This window comes from Microcebus murinus, chromosome 19, assembly GCF_040939455.1.
Source record: "Microcebus murinus isolate Inina chromosome 19, M.murinus_Inina_mat1.0, whole genome shotgun sequence".
Classification (NCBI taxonomy): Eukaryota; Metazoa; Chordata; class Mammalia; order Primates; family Cheirogaleidae; genus Microcebus; species Microcebus murinus.
Window position 1 is genome coordinate 7,791,033 of NC_134122.1, and position 14,511 is coordinate 7,805,543.

The following is a 14,511-nucleotide window of genomic DNA, read 5'->3' on the forward strand; positions in this document are numbered from 1 at the left end:
TAGTTTTCTAGAGACGGTCTCCACTCCAGCCTTCAAGGAACCGTTCCCAGGAAAGCCTGCAGTTGCAAGTTGGAGCATCTTTCTCTCTCTGGTGCTGTCAGCCCCAGAGTCCATGGCTGCAGCTCCCTGGGGCCCAAGGTGCTGGCATCATGCCCTTCCCTAACCTTCCTGCAACCTTATCTTTGGTCTCTTTCTCTGTGCCATGTGTGGATGGCTGTTCTTCTTCCAAAAAAAAAACAAAAATTCCTCCTCCGTTGCTTCCAGGGCTGTTGGAGCAGCCAGACTGTGGATGAGGAAATCACACAGATGTGCCATGCATTTCACGTAGCACAGCGCTCCTTAACCTTTCATGTTAACTCATGTCTTTCTCCCAATTTAGTAATATAACAACCTTATACTCTGACCCAGAGGGATTCCACTACTATGGGTGAAAAATCAGTGTCTCTCTATGTCACAGTCAGCCGAGACCTGTGCCTTTTCTTCCTGCTGGTAGCATCATGAAAGCAGTGGCTCCTAAGATATTTTCCTAAATGTACATGTTTATTCTAACACACTCCTCTCTGTCCCCTGGAGAGTCTAAGCACTACCCTCCACCCCTGCACCCTCGGGGCAGCATGCCCCACCGCCGGCATGAGCTGGCTGCCTTTCTCTTTGGAGGGAGCCCACGGAAGCGGTCAGGGGGCTGAGATACGGCTCAGGAGAAGGAAGGATGGTGGTTACCTGCTCTCTCTCATTTCCCCGGGACTCATCCAGCATGCTAATGACAGTCCCCAGGTGTTTGTCTGCCTGTTGAGGTCACGGAAAGGAGTCAAAGTGATGGACCCACCTGTGCCCCAGGTTTCGGTAACAGCGTTCTGAGCTGACCCATCCTCTGGAATCTAGTGGACCATTGGGGAGAGGGAGGGCATGTTACAGAGTAACTGGGCGTCGGGGGCCCAGCTCCATCACTTAGTAGCTCCATGGTCTTTCCTAAATAAACCACTACGTCTATTTGAGCTTCAGTTTCCACCATCTGTAAAGTGGGAACCATTCCCTGCTGAGGTGGGCACCAGGGCAAGATAAAACAACACAAATAAATCACCTGACTTCACAGGCGGTCAGCAAATGTGAGCTGGACGAGCTGCCCAGTCATCTCTGACCTTCACTTCTGCGTCATCACCTTGTTCCTTTCCCCCTTCCCACAAGCTCGCACATGCAGGTCCATTGTGTCAACGGTGGGAGAAATGCATGCGATTCTTTAATATGTAAAGTCTGTTCTAGAAAGCCACTCTGGCTCTCTGGTTAGACTTAAGCAGTCCAAACCCTACCTCGGGAACCACAGAAACCCCTGGGCTAGAGTTTCTTTCTTCCCTGCAAAGCTCTCTCTCTCTTTTCTCTTCTCTGTTATTTACAGATTCCAGCTATGTTTTTGGGGTTTGGGAAATAAGACGCCCCCTTGGTGCCACAGTGGGCTCAGAGCCAGATAAAATGAGCATGGGCGACTCCGGGTGTTGTTCCAGACAGTTTGCTCTGCCCCCCGGCGGGCACCTGACCTCTCTGAACATTCTCAGTGGGGGTGTGGGCTCTACTGTCCTTGCATCCTTTGAGCCCAGACCTGATCCCTAAAGCATCCGACTTCTATTGGTCCCAGCTGTGAGTCAGCCTGAGGCTTCTAACATTCCGTTCACAGCTCCCCGGGTCTGACATCATCGGGAAGGTGGCTGCAGTTTCCAGCTCCCTGGCTTTCTGGCTTTTCTATGTTTCCCATTCCTCATGTCTTGGGAGACAATTGAGGCAGTTCTTTTTTGCTGGTGACATAGAATTTTTTTTTCTAAATGGGAGGGAAAGCATCTTGGATAGAAAACAAAAGTCAAGAGCACCCCATAGACAGGAGGGTGCATTTCTGTAAGTTCTAAAAGATGAGGGCCACAGCAGTGGCAGAAGATAGGTTCCAATGTTAAATAAATGACTTCTGTGAGCACCGACCTTCTCCCTCGGCAGGGCCGGTGTGCACGTATTTCAGGCCTGTGTCTGTTTGCATTGTCCAAGGGCTTCCCAAGGGATGCTGGGCCCAGGAGCAGGGCTGCGTGTATCTGCCTCCCTGGTAACAGCTTTAAGTCTACTGGCTGGATATTCCACTCGCTGGAAGAAGTGATAAGGGAGAGCTCCGGCTTCCATGCAGAGCAAACCCTGCCTTGGGGAACGAGCCACTTTCAGAGCATCCCGGATCAGCATCTTTTAGAAAGAAGCCTAAACTGAAGTCTAGTAAAGCCTGCCACTCAACCCTGCATCAACAGATGGGTTTCCTCTTTCATGTCTCTTTCTGGTGTGACAGATGAAGCAAGATGTTTTCCATTGTTTTAAGGAAACATAAGGCGAAGCCCAAAAGGCCCCATTCTAACCTTTGGGGCCTTAGTTTCTCCATCCACAGAATGGGTGTGATCAAATCAACCTCACAACCTGCTTGTTGTGAGGGTTAGAGATGACAGAGGAAACATACCAGGCCCAGGTCCGTATCTACGCACTAGGCATAATTCATTACGTAGTTGTGATCCTGCACTTGTGGAAAGTAGGTTGTTTGAGAATTCACCACTGCAGATTTTGTTGGAGAAAATGATTGCATGCACATGATGAATTCACTTTTGCTTTGGTGTGTGCTCTCTCTGTGTGTGAGGAAGCATGTATGCAAGATGGCATGTGTGTGAACGTGTGTAGAAGACAAGCTTTAGAGGTGGCGGTAGCCCTTGACCGAAAGGAAGGTTGTTTATTTAGAAACCCAGAGCCTTGCTGTGCACAGATAGCATTAGGGCCTGAACCTATGCTGAGTCCCCCTACTTCATGAGACAGCAAGTAAGCATTAAGTAAGAGATCTTCCTATTCATACACATCTGGCTGCACTTATTTTAAAAGACAAATATTATCTGGAGAGGAGGAGGGTCATAGCTCAAGCAGGGCTCCCTCCACCCTTCAAAAATACAGCAGCGATGGTGGCTGGGAGTTCCCGAGCGGATACAGAAGTCCGTACATTGCTCCCATGGGACTTGGGGTCCTTGCTCCCCCAGGGAGGGAGAGGCCCAAGTTCAAATTCCAGACTGCCAACAATGCCACCAACAACGCCTGCTCCCCTGCTGCCAGTTCTTCCCCCACATTCCCATCCCTCAGGATGCTTGGAGATGCAGTGGAGGATTTATTTCATTTCTCATGATGACGATCCTATCAACTTGGCTTCCTTGATGGTATCTCAGAAGGGGGAAATGCTCTTCCAAAAACAAGCAGGATTTACAAGTAAATGCAACAGTGTGCATTTGCCGGGTGATAATCCCAGAATCATTTGGATATGAAATGCCTTTAGTAATTGGCTGGTAGAATTAGCTTAAAGTTGGCATAATACCTAGCTCTACGCACGCATGCTGTTATTTTTAAGCAATCGTGTGTTTAGATGCCATCAAGCTAATTAGGAAATATGTATTTGCACAGAACCCAAGTTTGGAGTGCAACTGAATGGAGAAAATAAATCTTTCTCGCTAAGCTAATGTGTACCTTCTGAATCTCCAAAGTTCTTGAAATTGCCAAATGCTAAGAATACACAAATCTATTTTACAAGGATTACTTGGTTTCCTCAGTAAACATTAGCATATAAAATTGGATGTTTTTAACCAAAAATTTTTCACCATGTTTCAAATTCTAATTCTTTAAGCTCTTCCAGGGTAAAAATAAAAACACCAAGGTGGGTAAATAGGAGAAATAGGTAGATAAAGAGATGAATGGATAGATGGATAGATAGATGGATTACACTGTGTTGAAAGATGCATGAACAATATGCATGTATGTGCTTTTATTATGAATACAGGTAAGTGACTAGGTTGTGTTGCATGTGTGAACATATGAGAGTTGCATGTACATACATATTCATAGTATGAATTGCATCAAATCTCTTGTGTTGCTTGTGTTTGATGTTTGTGGCTTGTGGAAGAACACGGGCTTTGACTGATGCCACACAGATGGTGTGCATCTGGATTCCAATCCTGGCTCCACCTTACTGACTGTGTGGCTGGGGTAATTCCCATAACCCCATACCTTTTGAGTTCTGTCATTTGAAATCTGGAACTAACAATAGTACCCACCTCATACAGTTGGTTTGTACATTAAATGAGATAAAGAATATAAAGTCCTTTTTTGATACCTGGCACATGTAAGTGCTCCATAAATGCAAGAATTTCCATGCTCATTACCATTATTGATTCATTATGAACTTTAATGGCAACACACACGTGCCATATTGTGCTGCACAAAGGGAGACCCCCTCGTATTGCATGTGAGCTCACTGTAGCATGTGGATTCTGTGCTATTGTTTATGTTGGGTTCAATGTGCATTTTGTTTTCTGTTGGTTGTGTGTGTGCTTTCTCCTGGTACTTTGCATCTGTGTTTCATTTCAGGTGCATGCACTTGCTTTCTGTGTTTTGTTAGATGATAATGCACATTGCATAGCATTGCAAGTGGACTTTGTTTTACTGTGCATGTTCTATTGCAGTGCACGCATGGATTGTAACATCTTGCGTGGGGGCATTAGCAGTGATGGTGTGGCATGCATGAGCACTAGTAACGGAAGCCACAGGCTAGCTCTGCTCGGCCTATGCATTTTTTTATGGAATTGCTGATATTTAAAAACTGAAATGTTTCACATTAAATCGGATGACACTTTCTCTTTAAAAACTAGAAGACCTAATAATATTGGCCCTATAGTCCCTTAAGACAATACTCAGCAGGAGTTGAGGATGGCGGGCCACTTTAGGTACCGTAAATATTATGCAATTTGCCACCGTCCTCAGCAATCCCTATCATCCGCTCACTTTGACAAGCAGGCTCAGCTGTTCTGCTGCATCTCAAGTGTGCTATTTTCTCACGTCCAGCCTGCTGCACCCACTCCCAGTCCCTTCCTGGTTTCCACAGTCAGCTGGGTTTGCCACCCCTGGCTCATGAATGCACAGATCTGGGTGCCTTTCTGACAAGCCCGAGAAGGGCTAGTGAGCGAGGGAGGAACGGGCTAGTGAGCGAGGGAGGAACGTGAAGACCCCACTGAGCAGTCAAGAGTCCCCGATTCCCTGGAATCTCCGTGCATTTCCAGACCTGCCTGCTGCACGAGGAAGTAGCCACCAACGCCAGTACTGACCCTGCTGATGGAGAAGAGCAACCCCGGCCGGTCGGAGCACACGCCCGTGAAGCAGAAGCGCAGCTTCCAGTAGAAGAGGTGCTCCCAGATGAAGGTGATGAGGCTGAGCGCCATGGCGGCGGCCAGCATGTAGAACACGCCCGCCATGTTGTCCACGTCCAGCTGGCTGCTCATCACCTCGTTCTTCTCGTTGTGGCAGATCCCCGTGAGCCACAGTGTCTCCAGCTCTTCCATCTCACCTGCACAGAACACAACACAACACCCACAGGCAGTGAGGGCTGGAGTGCGCACTCTGGGGCGGGCACCTGTTTGGGTTTGGGACGGACTGCTCGACTTACAGCTGTGTGACCCTAAGGCAAGTTACTGAGCTCCCCCGATCTCCGTTTGCTCACTTGTTGAGTAAAGATAATAATGATAACAACATCCACCTAATATTGTTGTCGCGAAATACGATAGCATATGTGGCCAACAGCACAGTTCTTGGTTTTGTTTTGGAGCCTTTTTCTTTTCTCGTGATTATGTTTTTCCCACCTTGCTTTCTTCTACACCTTACCCCCAACACCCACCCAAGCTTGGAGCAAGACATGGGGTACACTGGCAGCATGCCACGGTGGAAACACTTCATTTCAATTCAGACTTCGTAACTTACTAGCAGCGTGACCCTGGAGCCACGGTTATCTTGTCTGTGAAATGGGTATAACAATAACTATGAAAACTTGCTGTGTTTCTGAAAAGGTTCGTAAAAGTTTTCATCATTTACTGTTGGGGAGGAAATGCGTAGCACAGCACCTGGCATATGGTAGTCATCGAGTTTATCACTTCCTTCTCTTCCCTCTCTTTAGAACATCCGGGATTGCTGCAAAAAGTCATACGCACGCCGTCATCTACTTAGAACACAAAACTTTAATGGAAAGGAGACATCCGACTGGCTCTGAATGGCCCTTCGCTAACTAAGCCCCCACTCCCCAACTGTGGTAGGCAATTAAAGAACCAGGTGGATTTTTCAATGAGGAAAAAAAAAAGCGTAGGCATGCTTAGCATTTTTTTGTCTCTCTTTTATGTGCCTTTTATTCAGTGCCATTTAGGAGAAAATTCTCTGATCTAAATATCTAGCAATTACACTAACTGTCTAGCAATTCGCTTAAACTATGCTACTTAGACTATGATTCAGCCTTTAAAAATTATCCTTCAAGGACAGCAAAAATCTAGAAAGAGGCATATAATGTTAAATGAAAAGTATGATTATATTTTCTTATATGGGTATATATGATCTCTAAGATGAAATGAGGCAGAGAAGCATAAAGAAACATAAAGATGAAATGAGGCAGAGAAACATAAAAGAAACATAAAGAAAATACTGTTTATATTGATTCTCTTTTGAAGAAGACAATCATAATTATTGATTTAGTATTGGTCTATTTTTTAAATGTTGTGAAATTAGTATGTATTGCATTGCTTTCAGTTTGTTCTCATTCTTAACTGATATAGCTGAACATAGAAATCTAAGTTGACAATTATTTTTCCTTGACCTTTTGAGGATTCTATTAAATTTTCTTCTGACCTGGATTGTAATTGTTGAGAAGTTGGCTGATCGTCTCATTGTCATTACTTTCTATGCAATCTATATGTTCTAATTGTTTTTGAGAATTTCATTTTGTCTTTGGCACGAAATCAAAGTAGAGATTCTTTTCATTTGTCCTGCTATGGATTTAGCATGATTCTTCAATCTGATGACTTATAATTTTGATGCTCGCAAAAATTCACCTATTATTGCTTTGAATGTTAACTCTCTCCATTCTATCATTTTTTAAAAATTAATAGGTTTTATGTTTTTAAGAGTAGTTTTATATTTACAGAAAGACTGAGCAGAAAGTACAGCGTCTCCATATACTGCCCTTCCCCATGCCCCTCAGTTTCCCCTGTTAACATCTCACTTGAGTGTGGTACAGGTTTTTTTACAATTTATAAAGCAATATTGATACATTGTTATTAACTAAAAATCACAGTTTACATTATGGTTCAACTGTGTTGTACAGTTACATGAATTTTGTTGAGTGCGTGATGTTACATATCTACCATTCCAGTATTATAAAGAATAGTTTCACTAACCTAAAAATCCCCTGTGCTCCAGCTATCCATTCCTGCTCAAAACCCTTCCCAACCCCTGGCAACCACTGATCTTTTAACTGTCTCTATAGTTTTACTTTTTCCAGAATATCATATGGTATATTAATATGATAACCATATAGTATGTAACCTTTTCAGACAGCCTTCTTTCACTTGGAAATATGCATTTAAGACTCCTCCATGTCTTTTCATGACTTGATAGCTCATTTTTTAAACCCCTGAATAATATTCCATTGCATGGATCTGTACCGTTTGTTTATCCATGCACCTACTGAAGGACATCTTGGTTGCTTTGAACTTCGGAAATTACAAACAAAGTTATTATAAGCATTCATGTGAAAGTTTTTATGTGGACTATAAGTTTTCAATTCATTTGGGTAAATACCCAGGATCATCATTACTAGGTTATATGGCAAGACTATGCTTTGTAGGAAGCTGCCAAACTGTCTTCCAAAGTGGTCATATCATTTTGCATTCCTACCAGCAATGAGCAAGAGTTCCTGTTGCTCCATATCCTCACCATCACTGATTTGAGTTGTCAGTGCTAGTGTTTGGGATTTTAGCCATTTCAATATGGCTAAAATAAATCATTGTTTCAATTTGCAATTCCATAATGACATATGATAGTCCTACAATTCTTGTGTTTTTCCTTTTCCTGAAAATTTTGTTTGAAATACTCTAGACTTTCTCATTCTATCCTCCAGAGTATTAACCTGGTTTTAATATTTTTCATCCCTTTCTCTCTCTCTCTGCTGCAGTTGGATGATTTCCATAAATCTATTTTCTGGTTCATTTCTTCTTTCATTTGTATTTAGCTTTATGCTTTAACTTTAATCTCTCCTTTTGAATTATGGCATTCATTTGACTCTTTTACAATTCTGCCTATTCCTTTTATCATAATATCCCATCCTTTGTTATGATTTTTAAAACTTTTATATATTTGATCATTTCAAACCTATAGTCTTTCAGATTATTTTCCCTTCCTCCCCTGCCTTAGTTCTTGGGATTCTCATTCTTCTGTTATGTGTTCTCACTCTCATGGTGACTTACTTCCTTGTGGCATTTGTGGCTTTTCATCATTAGCTAATCTTCTGCAGCTTGTTCTCCCTCTAAGCCCCACGGGACTCCCAAGAACACTACATTATAGGGATGTCCCTACAGAGAGTTTCTGGGCTTGCTTCTGCCATGGCTCTGGGAGTTTTCAACGTACCAGTTTTTGTGTGAAAAAAAAAATGTTTACTGTGATTACTGTACCATTTACATAGCATACATTTAGACGCCAATACTCATTTGAGTTTTAATTTTTCACTCAGAGTTTCAAACATGGCAAACCTCCCTCCTTGCATTTTCATCACTTGGATGGAAAATAGATATTCCTACTCTTCTTTTCATAGACTAACTCATTAAAGGTCTCAGATTTTCTAATCAGAAAAAAAAAGCATACATATTCAACATATTCATGAAGTAAACAAATAGGAAATCCATCTCCTTAAGCTCTTTTTACCCACAAAGAAGGGTGCTGTTTGATCAGTGGTGTAAAGTGATGGGAAGGGGGTATCTTGATTCAATTCCTTTCCTCTAGTGCTTTCGCAAGTCACAAATGTCACGGGAGACTCTGCAGTATTATCTCCTTGTTCACCCAACACCACCGCAAATTCATCCAAATTCCTCTGTCTACCGTTTATATGCCTCGAGACATGTGGCTGCTTCATTTGCTCACAAAAACGCCAATGCCTCCCCTTTCAAAATACAACATGCTGTTGACTTCTTCCTCCCTTGGGAATCTATGAGGACACAAAAATGGATCTTCTCACCATGATTTGTCAAATGCCCAACACATCTTCCTCTTGGTGTTGTCCCAAGGACAGCCAGGTTTGTAAGCCCATAACAGAGGCAGCCAGATATAAGAAACATCATCTCGATGTTTCTTTTCGGGATATAAATATAAAGATTTTTCCTCTGCCCTCTGCCTGAACAACACCTCTTTTTAAAATAAGTCAACCTGGTAAACCGGACCCGAATCCTAAAAGGAGAGCAAACGCGCCCTTCTCAATACCAATTACAGCCTGTTCCAGTCATTTCTGAATTAATCACTTCCTGCCCTGTGGCCCCCTTTGACTAGTGTACTGGACTGTAGTTCAAATACTTTCTTTCATTTCTAATTTACTCAAGTATATCGTAATCTCCTTGAGGGAGATCAGAACCGTGTTTTACGGTTTTGATATTTCTCATGGCCTGCAGCATGCAGTGAGCATTGAATCCGTATTTTCTGTTTCTGTTCCTCTCCTCATATCCCCAGGCTTAAATTGGGCAGTATTGCAGAAGTGTTCCAGTCTGTTTGGTGAGTTATTCTGCCATATTAATAGAGGGAAAAAAACAAACAAAGCAAAAGGGAACTTGCAGTGGGCTTAAGAGTACTAGGCTGGGAAGTGTGCATGCCTTTTGCTAGGGCGAAGCTTCACATGTCATCTTTCCAAAGAGCAGCTCCGTGATACTCATTCCTCCATCACTTTCTCCCATTACAAATAGGTCACAATCTTTGTCAGTGTGACCTTGTGAACCAGAGCTAGTAAATGGAACAATTAAATCTCTTTCCTGAAGCAGACTCATTCTTGCTGGGAAAACACAAGCCAAGTACTCTTGTGGGAACAGAGGGAGGCTGGGCAGCTTTGGGTGGGCAGTTGTACCACATTGTCTCTTCCTACCTGGGAGTACTGGTCCCCACATCATGCTCATCGATAGCCTTCTCCCTTTCTGTTTACATCTCCAATGACAGTACGCTCATGAACTCTTGCAGAGCTCCTTTGCACCCATGGAAAGCTACACCTGTTTAAAAGTTCTTCCTGTACCTGTCTTTGGGGGAGAAGATGTTGCCAAACGCAAGTGTCTCTGCCAGCTTCTGACTTTTGCACCCTCCCAAGGAAGGCTGCCAGTTCGGTACACAGAGCAGGCTGTGGAAGTCTCTCCTTCCCTAAGGGTGGCAACATGAATAGGCAGAGTGATGGGATTTCAAGAGTCAAGAGTCAGAGAGACGCCCAATCTAAAAGCGAGCATGCAAGGCTAGAGGCAGTGTTGTGCATGTCTCAGATTCGCTTCTGTTGGCTGCGTGTGGGAGGCTACAGGCGGTCCTAGGAGGGTGGGTCAGACAAAAGGTAGAGGAAGGAGGGACACAGACAGTGAGTGCTGATGCATAAGAACTCCCTTATAAGGTAGAAGCCATGGGTTTCATATTGGCAAAAAGGAATGAATGAAAATTCAACTAGACACTGTCCAGTAAATCACATGAAAGCATGTTTCAGGTGGAAAACACTAGAATGAGCTGCAAAAGGAGGCACCCTTCCCTGAAGATTTTGGGGAACATGTCAAATCATCTGGTAAAGTCTAGTCCCAAGAAGGTCCTATCAGAATCAATATCTAAGTCTGACTGCCCCCCACACCTGCTGGCTCTGTGATCTTGGTCCAGATACTCTGCTTACCTGTCTGCCTACTCATCCATTCATGTATCTATTTTTCTATTTAACAAAATCAAAAAATTGTTCTATGCTTCAGGCAATGTACTAGAATTTTAAGAAGTTAACTCATATAACCTTAATGTGTGGCTGGTCCCATATTATTGCCACTTTACAGACGAGGACACTCAGGCACAGAGAGGTTAAGGAACTTGCTCAGTCTCTCTGAGCTACAGTTTTAACATCTACCAAATGGGAGTACAAGAGTATCTACCTCATAGGAGTTTTGTTAGAATTAAATGATATTGCATGCATACAAGTCCCTGGCACACACATTGATTACTCAGTAAGTATTTCTAGAGATATTATTATTACTGCCTGAAGTCAGGAAAGCTGGGGGTGGGGCGGGCCAGACCGTGCAACCCGTCCTGTGCCCTTCCGGCTCATGCAGTCTACAATTCCAAGAATGCAGGTCCAGAGAGAAGGCTCGGCTTTCCGAGAAGACTCTGTTATACCCAAAGTAAGAGAAGCCAGTTCCTTATTTTCCCTAAGACTGACTCTCAGCACTTGCAGAGGGACTGCAGCTGCTTTTCAGATTAGATTTCATTATATTCTGTAAGACTGTCTAAGAGCTAAGGGGATTGCTTCAGGAGAGGATTTTATAGCAAGCAATGTGACTAGCCTTCAGACTTCCTCAGTACTTCTCCCCTGAGGTCAGTTGTGAAAAATCCATTTTGAACTCGTACCCTTTAGGCTTCGTCCAGGGCCTGAGAATTTGCTGAAACACATCTTCTAAAATCAGCTTCCAGAGGCAAACATCTACATATTTTTTTTCCTTGGTTTCTGGCCAAAGCACCTGACCCCAGGCAGCGACGGTATGAAGAGAGATAGTGTGTGGTTTTGAGAAGGCTGGGCATGATGTCCTGCTTCAGTTCTGGCCAAGGAAACTATTTGGTTTTTGGTTCTCCGGGGATGTGATTTGGTTTTTCTTTACTCATGCACTCATTTGTTCATTCACTCATTCATTCACTCATTGGAAAGAGAACATTTCTAAAGGCACTTAACATGTAGTGGGCATCTCTGTATTTCCATAATGAGATGAATTGCACATAGTCTTTGGTCTCTAAGAGCTCAGAGTCCTGTGGGAAAGAAAGTCATGAAAACCAGCAGTTATGGCAAAATGAGATGACTGACTTGGCATAGGACTGGAGACAGGAAGAAACAGGGAGGGTTTGGGGATCAGATAGCAGTGCAGAATTCCTGGGAAGGACAAAGGGATTAAAGGAGAAGCCTGTAGAGTTCAAGCCAGAGTGCAAAGGACTCAGCTTTCGTGCTGAGAAGTCTGGGGTATCCTGGGCACATGAGGGCCACTGGATGTGTTTCTGTAGGGAACACCCCTGCCCAGCTCTTTGCTTGGGGGACTCAAGATTCTTCAGTTGCTGCCCATGTTTCTCCAGTTACAACCCCGTGATCAGAAACCTTGCAAAGTAGGCCGTTGTGGGGGTGTGTGGGATGTCTCATTTCATATTGCAAATTCGTACGATGGTGCTACATTGTGGAGGAAGGTCACTAGTAAATTCTATCCCAGTGACATAATCACTATTAGGGTCCTTTCCTGATCTCAGGGTCAGGCAGAACATGCAGCTTAAGTTCTCCTGCTCCCAGGAAATGTAATGACTAGGAGAAATCCACCTGCAAGAAAATGCCGACAAGGACCCGTTGTAAACTGTCGTCAATATCATCACCACCCATAGTATTATAATTGACACCGGATACACCAGCTGTGTGGCATTGTGCTGAAAGCTTGGCAATCGCTGTCCCTGGGCACAGCTCAGAGGTCTCAACCTCCAGGAAGCCTTCCCTGAATGCACAGCAATGTGGGAATGAGACCGTGGTTTCTCCTACCATGATATCCTGGACATTTCTTTGATATGGAACTTGTCATACTGGAGTGTAATTGTCACCTGCTTCTAAGTCTTCATCAATGAGAGGTGAGTTTATTCAGGGAAGGGATATCATCTCATTCTTCTTGTATCACCAATTTGAGGCACAGGTCTTGGCGCACAGTATGTGGTCCTCACTGCACCGATGACATGAGGCTCCTCTCTCCTTGATTAGTTCGTGGTCCATGGAGCTGAGGTCAGCAAGAGCCCGAGAGAGAAAGGAATCGGTGAAGCCCCAGGCAAAGGGGCCAGGGATAGATTCCGAAACCCAGAAATCAAGGCTGACTCTTGGGGCAAGCACATTCCAATCAAAGGTCCTGGCAACGGAGTCTGGTGGATTCCCACAGGGAGCAAACTTCCATCTATAGCCCAAAGACGTCAGGAGGATGTCACTGCTGATCCCATTAGAGTTCGCTGTGAACACCAAGAGGGAAACTGACCCCGTTTTCATCCTGTTTCATGTCTTGCCCAGGGGTTGGGCACTTTGGGTTTCTCAGAAGCCCTATTGGAATTGGAAATGGCAAAGGAACAACTCTCTTTGTGGAAAATCTAGGGCACAGATTCATCACAGGCTCATGTTCCCAATGGGGACAGACTCAGTCATCAAGTTCTGAGCTGCAGTCGTGGGAGTGAGGATGGGACCCGCATGAGGGAGGCCAAGTTCTCCACTGGCCTGGTCGTCCTGCATCTGGAAGGAGGCTGCTGGTGAGAGGCGGGGGCGTCTGTGACCTTGGAGCAGAGGAAGGTCAGAAGGACCATCCGAGCACTGACCTTGGGTCTTCAGCCTCATTAACGCCGCGGTCTTGACTCAAAGCCATGTGAGTCACGTCCACCCTCTTGGAAACTCATCCCTTCCCCCCTTCTCCCTGGTGACCCTACACCCTAATTATTTAAAAAGACAAGACCTATGTAACCTTAGGCCTGAAAACAACATTCTGAAGCCCTTGACCTTAGAGCGTCACTGGACTATTTGCTGAAGAGAAAAAAAAATATACTTTCGATGGTGCTGGTGATGGGGAATAGCACAAGATTCTGGACACAAATAGATTGAATTTGGAAGATAAATATTCCTTATTTAAATGTCAGAATATTCCATTTCTGTATAATGCTGAGAAGTCACAAAACCAAAATAAAAATAGGGCTAGGCTTAAATGTATCCAGTTAGATGCAGAGAGAGGCTGTCTTTGGCATAAATGTCTCACCATCACCTTCCGACTGAGGTTTCTGCTCCATGGACAGAGCTGGAGAATCGCAGAGTTCATTGGCACCTGTCACCATCTGCCTGGGATTCCAGAGGCCACACGGTCAAACGCGCAAGTTGGAGCCGGGCAATTTTATGCACACGGGTTTCCACCCTGTGTCTTTTGGAGAAGAAAAATGAAAAGGAGGAGAGAGGATCGGGCACCTCCATCAAACGTCAAATGAGGCACAAGGTCAGAATTTTCCACTAGAGGGTGAAGGTGGACAGAAATAGCCCTCTGAAGTCAGACTGCAGAGAAGTTGCGGGAAGTCTAGGAAATCCCAGGTCACCAAGCACTTCTGGAGTCTGCTCACCTAATCTGCCCCACACAGATGTAGACGGTCAAGCTGATACGACTTAAAAGGCACAAGTGTTTGTGAGCATAAATAAATTCATAGTAACGTTTCGACATCGCACATTTTCTTGGTCCTCAAAATCTTGTGACTCGGGATTTTGTAAAAAATTGTGTAAGGACACGAGGGCTTTTTAGAATCACAAAGGGGTTCTTGTGTTTTATTTAAAGTTTATGGATTTAAGAAGAAAAGGATAGCAATGATCCCATATCCCATGCTGTTTTGAGAGCCCCCGGACTAAACTGGGGT

The 14,511-nt window shown here is 44.2% G+C and overlaps 1 protein-coding gene across 4 annotated transcripts in view; it reads right to left on the bottom strand.

Moving 5' to 3' along the window:
- GRIN2A (glutamate ionotropic receptor NMDA type subunit 2A) overlaps positions 1-14,511 on the bottom strand; it is a 399,804-nt gene that overhangs the window by 59,421 nt on the left and 325,872 nt on the right. For all 4 annotated transcript variants that reach the window (XM_012785171.2, XM_012785153.3, XM_012785158.3 and 1 more), the window contains exon 13: positions 5,151-5,389. In XM_012785171.2, the coding sequence (XP_012640625.1) occupies positions 5,151-5,389 (239 nt within the window). The remainder of the gene's footprint in view (positions 1-5,150; positions 5,390-14,511) is intronic.